The 18,934-nt window shown below is 36.7% G+C and overlaps 1 protein-coding gene across 1 annotated transcript; it reads right to left on the bottom strand.

The window, feature by feature from the left end:
* Positions 1–14,422: 14,422 nt before the first annotated feature.
* LOC131630014 (uncharacterized) lies at positions 14,423–15,877 on the bottom strand. Its single transcript, XM_058900812.1, has 2 exons — positions 15,196–15,877; positions 14,423–15,093 (listed from the first exon to the last, which is right to left on the bottom strand). The coding sequence occupies exons 1-2, from the start codon at positions 15,875–15,877 to the stop codon at positions 14,423–14,425; spliced, it is 1,353 nt and encodes a 450-aa protein (XP_058756795.1).
* Between the last annotated feature and the right edge of the window lie 3,057 nt (positions 15,878–18,934).

Raw genomic sequence — 18,934 nt, 5'->3', positions numbered from 1 at the left:
TAACGACAGGTTTACCATCCCGAGATAAAACGTTACAGCTGTTTTGCTTTAAAAGAGGTTCTGAATCAACTTAGACAATGAAACGTTAGTAATAACCGAATCATAATTTCTAAAAGATTTCAATCAGAACTTCTGATTAAAAAAATAGTCCATTTTCATTTCAGAAGATACTCATACATGAGAACTTCTCATCTTCTCATTCTGGGCATAAATCCATACTGATGTTCTTCAGAATGAACTTAAACCTATCTTCAGCCAGGGGTTTTGTAAAGATATCAACCCATTGATGGTCTGTATCCACAAAGTTTAAAGATATAACACCCTTCTGAACATAGTCCCTTATGAAATGATGTTTAATCTCAATATGTTTAGCTTTTGAATGAAGAATAGGATTCTTAGATAAACATATAGCAGAAGTATTATCACAGAATATAGGAATGTTACTCTCAAATATCTGATAATCTTCTAGCTGACTCTTCATCCAGAGCATCTGTGTACTGCAACCAGCAGCAGCGACATATTCTGCTTCTGTTGTTGATAGAGCAATAGTTGCTTGCTTCTTGCTGTACCAGGAGATCAAATGACTTCCAAGAAATTGGCAACTTCCTGAAGTACTCTTTCTTTCAATTCTGTCTCCAGCATAGTCAGCATCGCAGAATCCTACTAAGTTGTATTCTTTAGATTTTCTGTAAACTAAGCCAACATTAGTAGTACCTTTCAGATACCTTAGAATTCTCTTAACAGCAGTTAAATGAGATTCTCTAGGATCTGATTGGAATCTAGCACACAAACAAACACTGAACAGAATGTCAGGTCTAGAAGCAGTCAGATATAGAAGAGATCCAATCATACCTCTGTATAACTTCTGATCTACCTTCTTACTTACCTCATCCTTACCTAGGATGCATGTTGGATGCATAGGAGTTTTGGCTTCTTTGCAGTCTAGAAGATTAAACTTCTTCAGAAGTTCCTTCACATACTTGGTTTGGTGAACATACGTTCCTTCTGATGTTTGATTTATTTGTATTCCAAGGAAATACTTGAGTTCTCCCATCATGCTCATTTCAAACTCAGCCTGCATAGACTCAGCAAACTCCTTTCCAAGTGTAGCATTAGATGTTCCAAAAATAATATCATCTACATATATTTGACAAATTAAAATATCCCTTTTAAAGGTTTTACAAAAGAGAGTAGTGTCCACTTTTCCTCTAGTGAAACCATTATCCAGAAGGAAAGAACTTAAGCGTTCATACCAAGCTCTGGGAGCTTGTTTCAATCCATATAACGATTTCTTTAATTTAAAAACATGATTAGGAGACAAAGAGTCTTCAAAACCAGGAGGTTGATGGACATAAACTTCTTCATCTATATAACCATTTAAGAAGGCACTCTTAACATCCATCTGATAGAGAGTGATGTTATGTTGAGTGGCAAATGAAATTAATAGACGAATAGATTCTAACCTGGCCACTGGTGCAAAGGTTTCTGTATAGTCAATCCCTTCTTGCTGACTATAACCCTGAGCCACCAGTCTGGCTTTGTTCCTTACCACTTCACCTTTCTCACTGAGCTTGTTTCTGAAGACCCATTTTGTACCGATTATATTGAATCCATCTGGTCTAGGAACAAGATCCCAAACATCATTCCTTGTAAACTGATTCAGTTCTTCTTGCATAGCAATTATCCAGTCTGGATCTTCTAGAGCATGATCAACAGAAGTTGGCTCGATCAAAGATACAAGACCTAATTGACAGTCTGCATTGTTCTTAAGGAATGCTCTTGTTCTGATTGGATCATCCTTCTTTCCAAGAATGACATCTTCTGAATGACCAGAGATGAGTCTGGATGATCTTCTGACAGATGGTTCTTCAGAAATGCTTAGATTCTCCAGAGAAGCTGATACTTGATCTTCAGATTCTTTGCTTCTGAGAAGCTCTGCTTCTGATGCGTTGCTTCTTGGCTCAACAACTTCTGATATATCAATATCACAATCTGCAAAATTATCAAACTGCTTTGGTTTTTCAGAACCAAGCTTATCATCAAACCTGATATTGATTGATTCTTCTACAATCAATGTTTCAGTATTGTATACTCTGTAGCCTTTTGAGCGTTCAGAATATCCAAGAAGGAAACACTTTTGAGCTTTGGAATCAAACTTACCAAGATGATCTTTAGTGTTCAGAATAAAGCATACACATCCAAAAGGATGGAAATATGAAATGTTGGGCTTTCTATTCTTCCACAATTCATAAGGAGTCTTATTTAGAATAGGTCTGATAGAGATTTTATTCTGAATATAGCATGCAGTGTTTATTGCTTCTGCCCAGAAATGCTTAGCCATATTGGTTTCATTGATCATGGTTCTGGCCATTTCTTGCAGAGTCCTATTCTTTCGTTCTACAACTCCATTTTGCTGTGGAGTTCTAGGACAAGAGAAATCATGGGCAATACCATTTTCTTTGAAGAATTCTTCAAAGGATCTGTTCTCAAATTCACCACCATGATCACTTCTGACCTTTATGATTTTACACTCTTTTTCAGATTGAATCTGAATGCAGAAATCAAAGAACACTGAATGAGACTCATCCTTGTGTTTCAAGAATTTTACCCATGTCCAGCGGCTATAATCATCTACGATGAATAATCCATATTTCTTCCCTCTGACAGATGCTGTTTTGACTGGGCCAAACAGATCAATGTGCAAGAGTTCTAATGGCCTTGAAGTAGAAACAACATTCTTGGACTTGAATGCAGGTTTGGAGAACTTACCCTTCTGACATGCTTCACAAAGAGCATCTGATTTGAATTTCAGATTAGGGAGTCCTCTGACAAGATTCAGTTTGTTAATCTGAGAAATCTTTCTCAAACTAGCATGACCTAATCTTCTGTGCCAGACCCACTGCTCTTCAGAAACAGACATAAGACAAGTCACCTTCTGACTCATAAGATCTTGCAGATCTGTCTTATAAATGTTGTTCTTCCTCTTGCCTGTAAATAGGATTGAGCCATCCTTCTGATTTACAGCCTTGCAAGACTCTTGATTAAAGATTATATCATAACCATTGTCACTCAATTGACTGATAGATAAGAGGTTATGTGTTAATCCTTCTACAAGAAGTACATTAGAAATGGAAGGAGAGTTACCAGACTTTATAGTTCCAGAGCCAATTATCTTGCCCTTCTGATCTCCTCCAAACTTGACTTCTCCTCCAGACTTAAGCACCAGGTCTTGGAACATAGACCTTCTTCCTGTCATGTGTCGTGAGCATCCAGAGTCCAGGTACCATGACGTGTTGTGCTTTGTCCTTTTTGCAGTCAAGGATATCTGCAATAGGAATAATCTTATCCTTAGGTACCCACATTCTCTTGGGTCCTTTCTTGTTAGATTTTCTCAAGTTCTGATTGAACTTGGGTTTAACATTGTAAGCAATAGGAGGAACAGCATGATAATTCTTAATGTGAGTTCCATGATATTTCCTAGGTTGTGTCACATGCTTTTTGGTGTGTGTTATGTGAAAACTTTGAGCATGTGAAGTGTGCCTAATATCATGGGAGTGGCCATACTTGAACTGATCATACAATGACTTGTATGTGAATTTCATTTCATCAACAGGTTCAAGTTTGTATGGGGTTTCACCCTCAAAACCAATGCCAACTCTTTTGTTTCCAGACACAGCATATATCATAGAAGCTAGCTGACTTCTGCCAATACTTCTAGATAAGAACTTCCTGAAACTTAAATCATATTCTTTCAGAATATGGTTTAGACTAGGAGTGGATTTTTCTGAATTAGAAGGAGATCCAACATTATTGGATAATTTTAAAAGTTTTTCTTTTAATTCAGAATTCTCCAACTCAAGCTTCTTTGTTTCAAATTCAAATAGCTTTTTCAGCTTTTTGTATTTGAGACTAATCTGAGACTTGAGTTCCAGAAGTTCAGTTAGACCGGAAACTAACTCATCTCTAGTAAGTTCAGAAAATACCTCTTCAGAATCTGATTCTGATGTAGATTCTGATTCGTCATCTTCTGTCGCCATCAGCGCACAGTTAGCCTGCTCATCTTCAGAGTCTGAATCATCTTCTGACTCATCCCAGGTTGCCATAAGACCTTTCTTCTTATGAAACTTCTTCTTGGGATTTTCCTTCTGAAGATTTGGACATTCATTCTTGAAGTGTCCAGGCTCATTGCATTCATAGCACATGACCTTCTTCTTGTCAAATCTTCTGTCATCAGAAGATTCTCCACGTTCAAATTTCTTTGAACTTCTGAAGCCTCTGAACTTCCTTTGCTTGGTCTTCCAGAGTTGATTTAGCCTTCTGGAGATCAAAGACAGTTCATCTTCTTCTTCAGATTCTGATTCTTCAGGATCTTCTTCTCTAGCCTGAAAAGCGTTAGTGCATTTCTTGATATTGGATTTTAATGCAATAGACTTACCTTTCTTTTGAGGCTCATTTGCGTCCAGCTCTATTTCATGACTTCTCAAGGCACTGATAAGCTCTTCCAGAGAAACTTCATTCAGATTCTTTGCAATCTTGAATGCAGTCACCATAGGACCCCATCTTCTGGGTAAGCTTCTGATGATCTTCTTTACGTGATCAGCCTTGGTGTATCCCTTGTTAAGAACTCTCAATCCAGCAGTAAGAGTTTGAAATCTTGAAAACATCTTTTCAATGTCCTCATCATCCTCCATCTTGAAGGCTTCATACTTCTGGATTAAAGCTAGAGCTTTAGTCTCCTTGACTTGAGCATTTCCTTCATGAGTCATTTTCAAGGACTCATATATGTCATAGGCCGTTTCCCTGTTAGATATTTTCTCATACTCAGCATGAGAGATAGCATTCAGCAAAACAGTTCTGCATTTATGATGATTCCTGAAAAGCTTCTTCTGTTCATCATTCATTTCTTGCCTTGTCAGCTTTACGCCACTGGCATTTACTGGATGTTTGTAACCATCCATCAGAAGATCCCATAGATCACCATCTAGACCAAGAAAGTAACTTTCCAGTTTATCTTTCCAGTATTCAAAGTTTTCACCATCAAATACCGGCGGTCTAGTATAACCATTGTTACCGTTGTATTGCTCAGCAGAGCCAGATGTAGATGCAGGTGTAGATTTTTCAGATTCACCAGCCATCTTTTACTGAAGCGTTTTTCTCTTCCTGAATCTTTTCTAAACACGGTTAAGTGCTTGCACCTTAGAACCGGCGCTCTGATGCCAATTGAAGGATAGAAAAACACTTAGAAAGGGGGGGTTTGAATAAGTGTAGCTTTAAAAACTTGACAGATAAAAATAAATTACACAGTTATTTTTATCCTGGTTCGTTGTTAACTAAACTACTCCAGTCCACCCCCGCAGAGATGACTTACCTCAACTGAGGATTTAATCCACTAATCGCACGGATTACAATGGTTCTCCACTTAGTCAGCAACTAAGTCTTCCAGAGTCTTCTGATCACACACTGATCACTCCAGGAACAACTGCTTAGATACCCTCTAAGACTTTTCTAGAGTATACTGATCCACACGATCACTCTAGTTACAACTGCTTAGATAACCTCTAAGACTTCCTAGAGTATTCTGATCCACACGATCACTCTAGTTCCTTACAACTTAATGTAATCAATTCTAAGAGTATTACAATTGCTTCTTAAAAGCGATAATCACAAACTGTGATATTTCTCTTAACGTTTAAGCTTAATCTCACTAATATATTACAACAGCAATGTAGTGAGCTTTGATGAAGATGAAGATTCTGAGCTTTGAATTTGAACAGAGTTTCAGCAAGTTAATTTGAATTGTTTTGTTCAGGATCGTTAACCTTGCTTCTCATCAGAACTTCATATTTATAGGCGTTTGGAGAAGATGACCGTTGAGTGCATTTAATGCTTTGCGTGTTCCGTACAGCATCGCATTTAATGTTATACGCTTTTGTCAACTACCTCGAGCCTTGTTCACGCTGTGTCTACTGACGTAGCCTTTAGTAGCTTTTAACGTTCCTTTTGTCAGTCAGCGTAGCTTGCCACTTGTACTTCCTTCTGATCTGATGTTTGTGAATACAACGTTTGAATATCATCAGAGTCAAACAGCTTGGTGCATAGCATCTTCTGATCTTCTGACCTTGAAGTGCTTCTGAGCGTGATACCATCAGAACTTCAGTGCTTCTGTTCTCTTGTTCTTCTGATGCTTCCATAGACCCATGTTCTGATTCTGCTTCGACCATCTTCTGATGTCTTGCCAGACCATGTTCTGATGTTGCATGCTGAACCATTTGAGACAAAGCTTCTGAGCGCTGAATTATGCGTACTCTTTATATATTTCCTGAAAAGGAAATTGCATTGGATTAGAGTACCATATTATCCTAAGCAAAATTCATATTATTGTTATCATCAAAACTAAGATAATTGATCAGAACAAATCTTGTTCTAACACACTAAACCACGACACTACGGATTTTCATCCTTTTCAATCAGGCAACTCAAAATGCCTTTCAAATCACAACTTCAAAAACTACGACAGGCCATTCAAAAAGCCTTAAAATCATATCACATCAAATTCAAAGGCGTACAACCCTGTTCCCGAACTACGTTGACTCTGATTCTCCCTAAGGAGATACGTAGGCACTTGGATAACCAAGGCGAGTCCCCTTCCCCATAAATCTCATTTTTTTCTCTATTCACTTCCTTAGCTATTAAATCCTAATATTTTAGCCATAAATTTGACCTTAGATTCAAAGCCATAGGAAAGGTTGAGGGTGCCTAACACCTTCCCTCGACCTGATTATAATAACTTACCCTGAATCTCATATCTGCGTAGGGTTTCCTATTCGCCCTTCAGAATAGGTGGCGACTCTAAACCTTTAATTTTTAGGGCAGGTTGCTACAGATCCGACTAAAACTATTGGTCGCATTGACGAGAGATAAAATAATAAAACACAAATAATGAAATTCGTTATCATGTAATAGCCGAATCTATTGGTTATGAGAGATAATGATAAACTCAACATTTAAATTATACAAAATTAAAATATACTTTATTTGCAGCTCGTGACGACTGAATCTATCGGTCAGAATGGCCAGCAATATACTATCTAATTCGTTAATTATAATGATCAAATCTAGTGATCATCGCACCTAACGATAACACATCAAACCAGGGTTGTACGCCCAAATCTTAAAACACTCATTCAAACTACGGATTTTTATCACTTCGATCAGGAAACTCAAAATGCCTTTCAAATCACAAATTCAAAACTACGATAAGGCAACAAACCATATCATATCAAATTCAAAGGCGTACAACCCTGTGCCCGAACTACGTTGACTCTGATTCTCCATAAGGAGATACGTAGGCACTTGGTAACAAGGTGAGTCCCCTTCCTCAAAATTCTAATCAGGTTTAAATCTTGTCATTTACCCTAATTAACTTTCTGTCACCTTTCTTTATGTTTAGCCACAAACCTTTACTTTAAGATGCAAACCTTAGGAAAGGGTTGAGGGTGCCTAACACCTTCCCTCGACCTGATTATAATAATCTTATCCTGAATCTTCATACTGTGTAGGGTTTCCTATTCGCCCTGGTAGAATAGGTGGCGACTCTAAAATTCTTAATTTTTTAGGGCAGGTTGCTACAGCTGGCGACTCTGCTGGGGATAAGTGATAACAAAATTGTAAATTATTATGCTCCTATAGGTTTTAACATGGTTTAGGTTTTTGGCAAATCATTTAGGGTTTTTGGCGAAATTTTTTAGGGTTTGGCTAATTTGCCAAAATTAGGGTTGTGGATTAGGATTTAGGTTTTTTCTCTTTTATTTAAATATTTAATTTAATTTATTTATTTATTTACTTATTTATTTACGGTTTTATTTACAGTAATTTTCTTTTACAGTCATTTTTAAATGTTTATTTAATTACTTGTTTTACTGTATTTTCTGGGATATTATAAATTCCGTTAAAACCTAAGCGTGTGAATTATATTTAAGACCAGAGGGGAATTACATCGCCTACGAGTCTTATTATAATTCCACTCAGAGTGGGTTAAATATCCGGAAATGTCTTATACGAGGCTTGACCTTGTTGAGGGCTGGACTTGGTATTTAATAGATCTCTCTAGGAACCCGCCCCTAAAACTCGAACCTCATGGATAAATGAGCTGTTATAAAATCCAAAGAGACAAAAAATATCGGCGGTTACGAACGACCCCATGAGACCTTCTAGAACATACCAATGGGAAGGTGTTACAACCGGCTTTAAATTTTAAGTTATACTAACATAAATTACAGAGTCGCCACCTATATTTTATTATATCTAAAGATAAGGAAAAATATGGGATAAAAACCTAATTAAAGAGATTGGGTAAGTTGAGAAATTAGGGTCAAGGGAAGGTGTTAGGCACCCTTAACCCTTCCTTAAGGTTTTCTAAATGTCTCTAAGGTTTATAAGAATATTACGGTAAGGTTTATAAAAAGGTTGCGGTTAAAAGTGCACAGTAGGGTAGAGAATAAAATCTCAAACCTACTTAGTTTTGGGGGAAGGGGACTCGTTTCGGTTGTCCGAATGCCTACGTACCTCCTTAATGGAGGATCAGAGTCAACGTAGTTCGTAGTTTTGTTGGTGTTTTTTATGGGATTATATGATTTATTGATTATTTGAATCGTTGTGGTGTTTTGAAGTGTACGCAGTTCGTAGTTTACGTAGATTCGTAGTTAAAAGAAACAAATTTACAATTTGCATATAATCCCTTATTTTTGTATTTAATATATTTAGATAACTGTTTAAGAATTTTAATTGGTTTAGAATAGTTGTATTTTGAATTTTAATTATGTTGAAATATTTTAATTGAATTAAAAAAAAGTTAGGTGTTTTTAGATTAAATTTGAATCGTCGAAGGAGGTCAAGTCTCCATCAGAATTAAGTCGCTTTAGGCGAAGTAATTGATTCGATTAAGTCTTGATAAATAATTTTTTATCTTTATCAGAATTAATTCGCTCAAGGTGAAGAAATTTGACTTTGTTCATTTATCGCTTTGAGCGATTGCGTTTGATTATTGCTCTAGGCATAAACCAAATTTCGCATGAATTTTAATCGGTCCGAATTGAACAATGAATTGGTAAGTTTGATTATTTTGATTATATGCAAGAGTGATGAATTATTTCTTGAATTGAAAGAATAACTTATTTTTGTATTTTTATGTTTAACCCCTAAATCTTGAAGCTAAGAAGAAAAAAAAAAGAAGCTAAAACTAATAACATTTGGGCTTAACTTTGTTACAATCCAAAATACATGAAAGGCCCTTATTTAAAAATAAATTCACTTAAAATTTAAACATATAATAAAATTAATAATAATAAATAAACAAACAAAAAAAATCATAAACTTTAGAGATTTACATCTCTTTTCATGGTTCAACAACAAACTCTCCACAAAAAAAGGACCAAATCCAACAAGCATTGTAATTTAAAAAAATTAAAAAAAACAATAAATAATAGAAAAAGAAAATAAATTCTAATAGTTAAAACACACATATTTCCAAACACATCAATATCACTCACGTTTCACTTTTATTTTTATATCAATTTTCTTCAAGGCTATGTTTGGATATCATAAAATCAACGAGCGGAATGGAGCGGAGCGGAGTGGAATGGAGCGGAGTGGAACGGAGCGGAACAAAAATACCATTCCATTGTTTGGAAATTTTTGGACGGAACAAGATAAGTTGTTCATTCCGCCCAAATTGGAGGGTAAGAAAAATGGTGGTAAGTGATGGAATGGAATGGAATCCATACCACTCTATTCCGCTCCGTTCCATCCGTTTTTAAATTATCCAAACAATGGAATACCATTTTATTCCATCCCATTCCGCTCCGCTCCATCCGGTTCCATCAATCCAAACAAAGCCCAAATTCCAACTGGTAATGAAACTTTGGGATAAAAGGACTCACCGATGCAATACGGCGAAGTGCTTCCTCGCGGTGGCTGTGTCGACGAGCATGAACCGGACGCAATTTCAACGAGTGGTGCGGACTGAGGCTTCGCAGGGATCGTGGTTGTATGCGTCGGAATACGATTAGCGGATGGATCTGCGGCGGACCTGGATCTGAGAAGAGCGGTGCAGGATGATCGGGAATCGGATGTATGGAGAGGTGGCTCGAAGGCTGCGCGACGCGGTAGTCAGAGGTTGCTTCGTTGGGGGTGGGTGGCTATAGCGATGCGGTTCCGTAGAGGCTATCGGCAACCTTTTAATCTCCTTCTTTTCTTCTGGTTTGTTTTGTTTACTGTGTCATTTGCAGCTATGGTGAGAACTCTAATATGTGTTGTTGTGTTCAAGGTGGGAGATGGATATCAATGGAGTTTTATGGATTGTTTAGGTTGTTAGTGAAGGTTTTATGAATGGGTAAAAGGATTTTTTTTATGGGAATATTGATGAACATGATAAAGGGGTGGATTTTGGCTTTAGCTCTGCACTCTGATTTTTCGGTCTCCCCTAATGTATCAATCTTCTTCTGTTTATATAGTGTGAGAATCATGTTTAGAATATAAGAAGGATTAATTTGGTTTAAATGGTGAATTGAAAATTTAATTGAATGCGATTGATTTATTTTAAGAGTAATTTTATTATGATTTGATTCATGCAGATTCGGTGTAGTTTTTGGTTGATATTTGATGCAAATTTAATGAAGAATTTTAATGTTGTTTTTAATTTAGTTTGATTCTGCATATCTGGGAAACATTTTTGGAACCGAATGAAAACCGCATCTTTTTCTTTGCCAGCCACGATGGAAATCGGTTTGATGGTTATTATATAAATATTCTTATGTAATGAGTGAAAAGAGATATAAGGAAAAATTGAAATAATTTTAACTAATAATAAATCACTAAAGATCTAACTAAAATAATAATGTTAATAATGACTAATATAATGATAGTATTAATAACTACTACAAACTAATTTTAATAATATCAGTAATTATAATTAATCCTAAAAAATAAAAATAAAACTACTTATTAAAAGGGAGATGAGATTAGAACTCAAGATTTATGGCTAGTGAATTCTTGAATATACTTCCTTGTCAATCGTGATATCCAGTTTATTCAACATAAAATTTCACAACAAAACATGCGAAGTGTCAAGCGAAATCTATTTATCCAGGCTATACAAATAATTTAAATTAACTGTTACATATACTTTTTTTAAAATAAGAATTACGGTTAAAATTGAATAAAACTTATAAGATCAAAGTTAAAAATAAAAAATAAAAAAAATTTAAATGTTAGAATTAAGGCGGACAAATTTTGGGGTATGACAGTTGCCCCTATTTAATTACTCTTCGATTGAATGTTGCGAGAGTGCGTAGTTCTCGCACGTTCGAATTGAAGGGTTATTAAATACCAGAAGACCTCAAAATTTTTCCCGAGTTTTGAAAGTTGTGATAGTAAGCGACAAGGTAATGATGATGTAAGTATAGGAAATTCACGACGCGAGGGTCGGAAGGGCAACGAAAAGTTATAAACTAACGACTCGAGGGTCGGAAAGGTAGTGATATGTTTAAAGCTCACGACTCGGGGGTCGGAAAGGAAATGATATGTTTAGAAACTCACGACTCGAGGGTCGGAAATGATAAGTTGAAAACTCACGACTCGATGGACGGAAAGGGAGTGATATGTTTAAAACTCACGACTCGAGTGTCGGAAAAAATGATATATTGAAGACTCACGACTCGAAGGTTAGAAAAAATGATAAGTTAAAGACTCACGACTCGAGGGTCGGAAAGGAAGCGATACATTTAAAACTCATGACTCAAGGGTCGAAAACTCACGACTCGAGGGTCGAAAAACAAACAAATTACAACACGAGGGTTGGAAACTCACGACTCGAGGGTCGGAAAGGGAATAATGCGGAATATTCACAACTCGAGGGTTGGAAACTCATGACTCGAGGGTTGGAAAATAAACAAATCACAACACGAGGGTTGGAAACTCACGACTCGAAGGTCGGAAAACAAACAAATCACAACACGAGGGTTGGAAACTCACGACTCGAGGGTCGGAAAGGAAATGAATATGATTTTAGAAACTCACGACTCGAGGGTCGGAAAGCAGATGATATGTTGAGATGCTCATGACTCGAGAGTCGAAAAGGAAACGATACATTTAAAAACTCACGACTCGAGGGTCGGAAAGAAAATGATATGTATCAATTAACACCTGAGCGCAGTAACTTTATGAATGCATGATAATGATTTATGATGACTTAGATGTTTGAATGATGCCCCAATGTTGGGTTGTGGATAACGAAGGTGTAGCAATATTGTTTATGTACCAAGGTTGCTTGCCCCACAATGGTAGGGTGTTATGCTAGCATGATTTCTGAATACTTGTTTTGAGTCTGAAGATTGCAAATGTAAGAGAGAGATTCACTAGGGGTTGTGAAAATATGAGGGTAGTTTCCCCTTTGCGGTATGTCTTGCCCCAATTTGCTAGGTTTTTGTAGAGATTTGTCTTGATATGAGCTTAGACGTAGTTTTATCGTAGTAGTAACTTGAGATGGCTATCCTCACTAATTTTGAATTCGCAGCACGATGCCCCTTGATTCAACGACTCTCGGAATGATTTCAATCTGATTATCTATTTTAATAAACTCTTTTTGATTTAGCCTCGTAGTAATTTCCCTAACATTTGAAAGAAGTGCCCCTTAATCTGAAGGAAGTGTCTTTAGAGGGAATTCGAATTATACCATATAGTGACACGAACTTCATATGCACTTACCCAACATTTGATAGTTGAAAAGGTCCACCCTCAATCTCCAGGATATGGAGGGCTAACCATGGTGTGATATTAATTCGATATGAATTGCCCCAATATTTGGATTTTTGAAAGGTATGCCCCTGAATGACTGAATTTTTTTCACTCGACGAGTACTATCACTTTCTTCTGTGCCCCTTAGGGTAATCACACCTCGAGATATTTATGCCCCTACTCGACGGAGTTGTGAAGACAACTTGACCTTTGGGAGGATACAACTTTTCATTTGAAGCTTATTATGGAAGTTCTCTTGATGTCAAATACTTTTCATATGCAGAGAATGTTTATTATGAGAAATATAATTCTAATGCAAAGCCTATGTTTGTCTTGAAATTTAAAAGATTTTTATTGAAAGGATGTTATAACATTGAATTTTTTTGTATGAAAGATGGCGTGATACCAACTCAAAAGTTTCAGCAAGCCTCATAGGAGTCAAATTATCGTACTCTTATTAACAGTATGCTTTCGAATTAACCCTGCTTCAATTAGGACTTTTAAAGGTTGTAACGTGGTCAGGTTCATGGTTTTAGAAAAAAAGATTTAAGGATCAAAAAAATATTTGGTGCCCACCCATTCTCCATGATGTTCTCCAATCCTAAATTCAGTTAACTCGATATGAGCATTCATCTCTCAAGAGGAGTTTTGATGTGGTTGAGGAATCGACGAGGTTTTCTTTTGTAGGACATGACAGTCACTCACCTTTTGTTCTTTGGTGTCTGATCACACGGCTTTGTTCTTTGTTGAGGAATTTTATTTCCTAATCCATTTGTGCCTTACAGGCTTTTCATTCTGTTTTGCTTTTTCGTTCCCTAACTTTTTGCCTGGCCAAAATATATATATTTTTTTAAAAGTCCAGCGGGATGCCCTAATTTTTGCCTAAGTCACTTGTTTTCAAGTTTTTTGACTTAGCAGGATTTCTCATTCTCTTTTTTATTTACAAGTCGTGTGATCCTGAGTCTTTTGACTTTGTTGCGGCTGCCTTAGTCCTTGGTCAGTGAGGGATAACCATTGTGGTTTTGGTTTTTTCTCGATATCTTGACGTGTGAGGGATGAGGTGTGGTCATCCTCAAATAGGACACTCTTTTTGAAATTTGAGCGCTCTATCAAATCAACTGAAGACTACCCGGCCCAGGGTTAAAAATGAAGGTTTTTTCTAAATAGAAACGAAACTTCTACTTCAAGGCTCGAAGGGGTTACCGAGGATCTATCTCCCTTATATCTCCGGTGTTTGGGGATTTGAAACAATGCCTGTACATCATCAGCAAGGTTTTATTCAAAAGCGTACTATTTGAAATTCTTGGTATCATGCTCATCATCCTCCCTCCAGAGTTACTTCGCTTTTTTTTTAAAACAGGAGTTGAGTATCACCAAAAGCAAATAAAAGCGATTAAGAGCGAAAATGAATGGATTGCTCCAAGACAAAAATATTCAATGCATTATGATTATTATTTCAAAAACAAACAAGTTCTGCATACAAGAAAGTACTGAACAAAACAAGAAAATTACAAATAAGAGTGCATAATGAAACAAAGATTGATAATATTGAGGAGACTTGATTCCGTCTAGATTTATTGCTTCAGAAGATATGCTTAGGAGTTTTGACGCTCAGTTGGGCAAGGAAACTTCAATTCTGACCGTTTGGTGTGAAAACAATAGCCTTCGAGTCAAGCAGGTCTTGTACCTTATCTCTGAATGGCTTACAGTCTTCAATTGAGTGACCAGGTGCCCCAGCATGGTAACCACATCTGATGTTGGGATCAAATTTTACCGGATAAGGAGGAATAACAGGATCCAACTGCTTGGTTTCCACTAACGAAAGCTCGAGCAACTGAGATAACAATTGACTATAAGGCATAGGAATCATGTCAAACACTCTCTTTGGCTTCCTGTACCTTTGCCTACCCTGTTGACGATGATTATGTTGATAGTTTTGCTGTAGAGGAGCATACTTAATTGATTGATATGGCTTTTGTTGAACAAACTGAATTGGTGGCTGACTAATAGTTGCAGCACAGATTTGTGGAGCATCCTGATTAGGTGTAACTTCTGCCATCTGATAACAAGGGATCTGAACTGGAGAATAAGCATGATCTTCCTCTTCAACTTCGGAAATTGTACTTGTTTCTTCATCATCCTGCTCTTGGAATTCAAAAGTAGTAGCAACATCCTGAATCTTACCAGTCTTAAGACCATGCTCAATTCTTTCTCCTGTGACAACCAAAGCTGAGAATTCAGAAGCGACACATCCCACCATCCGATTCAGATAGGGGTCTCGTAAAGTGCCCATGAACATGTCTACAAGTTCTCGTCCCAAAAGGGGAGGTTGAACTCTGGCAGCTAGCTCTCTCCATCTTTGTGCATACTCTCTAAAAGACTCGTCAACCTTCTGAGTCAAACCCTGAAGTTGAATTATGGTAGGAGCCATATCACTATTATGCTTGTAATGCTTAAAAAAGGCTTTGGCTAGATCTTTCCAAGTACGGATGTTGGTCCTTTCAAGTTGGGTATACCATTCAAGAGACGCTCCACTTAGACTCTCCTGAAATAAGTGTATTAGAAGCTTGTCATTTTCTGCATAAGGAGCCATCTTGTTGCAAAATGCCTTGATGTGTGTCATCGGACAAGTGATACCCTTGTACTTCTCAAAGTTGGGGACTTTGAACTTAAGAGGAATCTTGATACCAGGCACTAGGCATAAACTAGCAGCATCTAAACCAAGGGAATCACGACCCTCAATAGCTTTCAATCTCTCATCCAAAAGACGAAACTTACCCTCATCTTCATCCATCGGGAACTTAAAGGTATCATAAGATGAAACAGAAAGATTCTCAAGGTGCATAGCATTGTTGACAGGAATTTGAATAGTGTTTCTGACATTCTGATTCAAAGGAACCTCTTGGCTAAGATTGACACCTTTTCGATGAACGTCACTTGGATCAACAGTAACATCTGGCCTCTGAACAGGCTGCCTTAGCTCTTCTTGTCCATGGGTGATGGTTTGAATAGCTTCCCTAAATTGACTTATATTAGTCCCCATCTGAGCCCTGATCTCTGCTATCTCTGTTTGAATTTGTTCCATGATAAATCTTGAATGTCGTTAAATCAATTTTGTGGTCTTCTGATTCCAAATAACAAGTTAAGGTGCGAATGAGCTCTTTGTAGAAATGCCTAAGATGCATGAATGATAAGAGAGATAAACTCATATGATTCTTGATGCAATGGTATGCAAATGTATTTTGTTTTAATTTTTTGAGGATGCTACAATTTTCATGCAAATGCAATGCAATGTGGCATAGAGTGAGGATTAACATAAGGATGCCCCACATAGTTTAAGGGATAAGCATAGGGAAACCCCTCAAGGGCTATGGATAATGTCATAAAAAAGGAACCCCCTACAAGTTAGGGATTATGATAGGTTTATGAAGATCCCTACAGGATAGGGATGAATGACGTACGGAAAGAAGTCTAAATCCTACAAGCTATGGGACGCGCGGGAGAAAGCACATTGTGACCGTTCAAGACAGTCACTAGATCTCATGGACATCGGGAGGCCATGCGATGTGCATTAAAAAAAATGTCCCTCGTGGGAAGAATATGATCTTATAAAAGTACTAAGATCGAAAAAAGGAAATCCCTACAGGATAGGGATTGCAACAAACAAAGGAAATCCCTATAGGCTAGCGAATGCATGGAAAAAGAACACATGGTGACCGTTCAAGATGGTCACTAGATCTCACGAGTCGTTCACTTCAAATATTATGGCCCTCAGAATAGATATCTAAGGTCGTAGATTCAAAGTCTAATGAACGGGTGACTTAGATTGCATATTGACGTCTACAAATCCCATGGATCGTTTGCTTCAAATCTGATGGTCCTCAGAATAGATATCCGAGGGCGTAGATTCAAAGTCTAGTGAACGGAAGGTTTGTATTGCATATTAACGTCAATAGATCACATGGACCGTTCGCTTCAAATCTAATGGCCCTAGGAATAAATATCTGGGGGCGTGGATTCAAAATCTATTAAACTAATGACTAGGTTTGAATAATGATTGATGATATATGCTCGGGGATCCATCAAGAGTCTCCTCATCATGTGGCCATCATGAGGCCGCATGTTGCGCATTCGGGGACAGAGGGACATCCACTTAAACCAAATCTGAGAGGTCTTATAGACAATGTCATATTAAAAGGGCATCCCTACAGGCGAGGGATCCAGGTTAAACGAAGTATAACCTTAAGATTTTAAGGGATGTAATCATAGGAGGTAACCCTACGTTGACTTAGGTTTTCAAGGTATGCCCCTCTCGGGATGACTTCCCGTGAAGGGTGGGATGATAAAATTACCTTAGTACGTAGGTTCATAAGTTCGTCCTATGTATCTTCTACCCTTCCCAAAGGTGGTTTAATTCTAAGGGTCTCATGGGGCCCTTCATATCCTCCGAAACTTTTTGTTTCTTTGGATTTTTAGAAGGACTCTTTTGTCCATGAGGTTTGAATTTTAGGGGTAGGTTCCCAGAGAGATCAGCCAAATTCCGCATCCTACCCTCGACAAGGTCTAGCCTCGTCTAAGATATTTCTCGAAATTCAGCCCACTCTGAGTGGAATTATCACTAAAGCTCGTAGGCGATGCAAGTCTCCTCTTACTTAGTGACAATCCCCACACTTAAGGTTTAACAACAATTTCATATGTATATATAACCCAACAATAATAAGGCAAATATATTTCAAATAATAATATTTAACATTATTAAAGAAATAAAATAAAGAATAAAAGAAATTGCCAAATAAATATAAACCATAAAATCAAAACCTAAACCAAAGAGACATGCCCTAAACCTTAAGTGCTTCTCTGCTTTAAGGTTCCCCAGCAGAGTCGCCAGCTGTTACAACCGGCTTTAAATTTTAAGTTATACTAACATAAATTACAGAGTCGCCACCTATATTTTATTATATCTAAAGATAAGGAAAAATATGGGATAAAAACCTAATTAAAGAGATTGGGTAAGTTGAGAAATTAGGGTCAAGGGAAGGTGTTAGGCACCCTTAACCCTTCCTTAAGGTTTTCTAAATGTCTCTAAGGTTTATAAGAATATTACGGTAAGGTTTATAAAAAGGTTGCGGTTAAAAGTGCACAGTAGGGTAGAGAATAAAATCTCAAACCTACTTAGTTTTGGGGGAAGGGGACTCGTTTCGGTTGTTCGAATGCCTACGTACCTCCTTAATGGAGGATCAGAGTCAACGTAGTTCATAGTTTTGTTGGTGTTTTTTATGGGATTATATGATTTATTGATTATTTGAATCGTTGTGGTGTTTTGAAGTGTACGCAGTTCGTAGTTTACGTAGATTCGTAGTTAAAAGAAACAAATTTACAATTTGCATATAATCCCTTATTTTTGTATTTAATATATTTAGATAACTGTTTAAGAATTTTAATTGGTTTAGAATAGTTGTATTTTGAATTTTAATTATGTTGAAATATTTTAATTGAATTAAAAAAAAGTTAGGTGTTTTTAGATTAAATTTGAATCGTCGAAGGAGGTCAAGTCTCCATCAGAATTAAGTCGCTCTAGGCGAAGTAATTGATTCGATTAAGTCTTGATAAATAATTTTTTATCTTTATCAGAATTAATTCGCTCAAGGTGAAGAAATTTGACTTTGTTCATTTATCGCTTTGAGCGATTGCGTTTGATTATTGCTCTAGGCATAAACCAAATTTCGCATGAATTTTAATCGGTCCGAATTGAACAATGAATTGGTAAGTTTGATTATTTTGATTATATGCAAGAGTGATGAATTATTTCTTGAATTGAAAGAATAACTTATTTTTGTATTTTTATGTTTAACCCCTAAATCTTGAAGCTAAGAAGAAAAAAAAAAGAAGCTAAAACTAATAACATTTGGGCTTAACTTTGTTACAATCCAAAATACATGAAAGGCCCTTATTTAAAAATAAATTCACTTAAAATTTAAACATATAATAAAATTAATAATAATAAATAAACAAACAAAAAAAATCATAAACTTTAGAGATTTACATCTCTTTTCATGGTTCAACAACAAACTCTCCACAAAAAAAGGACCAAATCCAACAAGCATTGTAATTTAAAAAAATTAAAAAAAACAATAAATAATAG

The sequence above is a fragment of the Vicia villosa genome, unplaced genomic scaffold (genome assembly GCF_029867415.1).
Source record: "Vicia villosa cultivar HV-30 ecotype Madison, WI unplaced genomic scaffold, Vvil1.0 ctg.000634F_1_1, whole genome shotgun sequence".
Lineage (NCBI taxonomy): Eukaryota > Viridiplantae > Streptophyta > Magnoliopsida > Fabales > Fabaceae > Vicia > Vicia villosa.
Note: the sequence above shows the minus strand (reverse complement) of the source record. Positions and strands in the feature narration are given on the sequence as shown.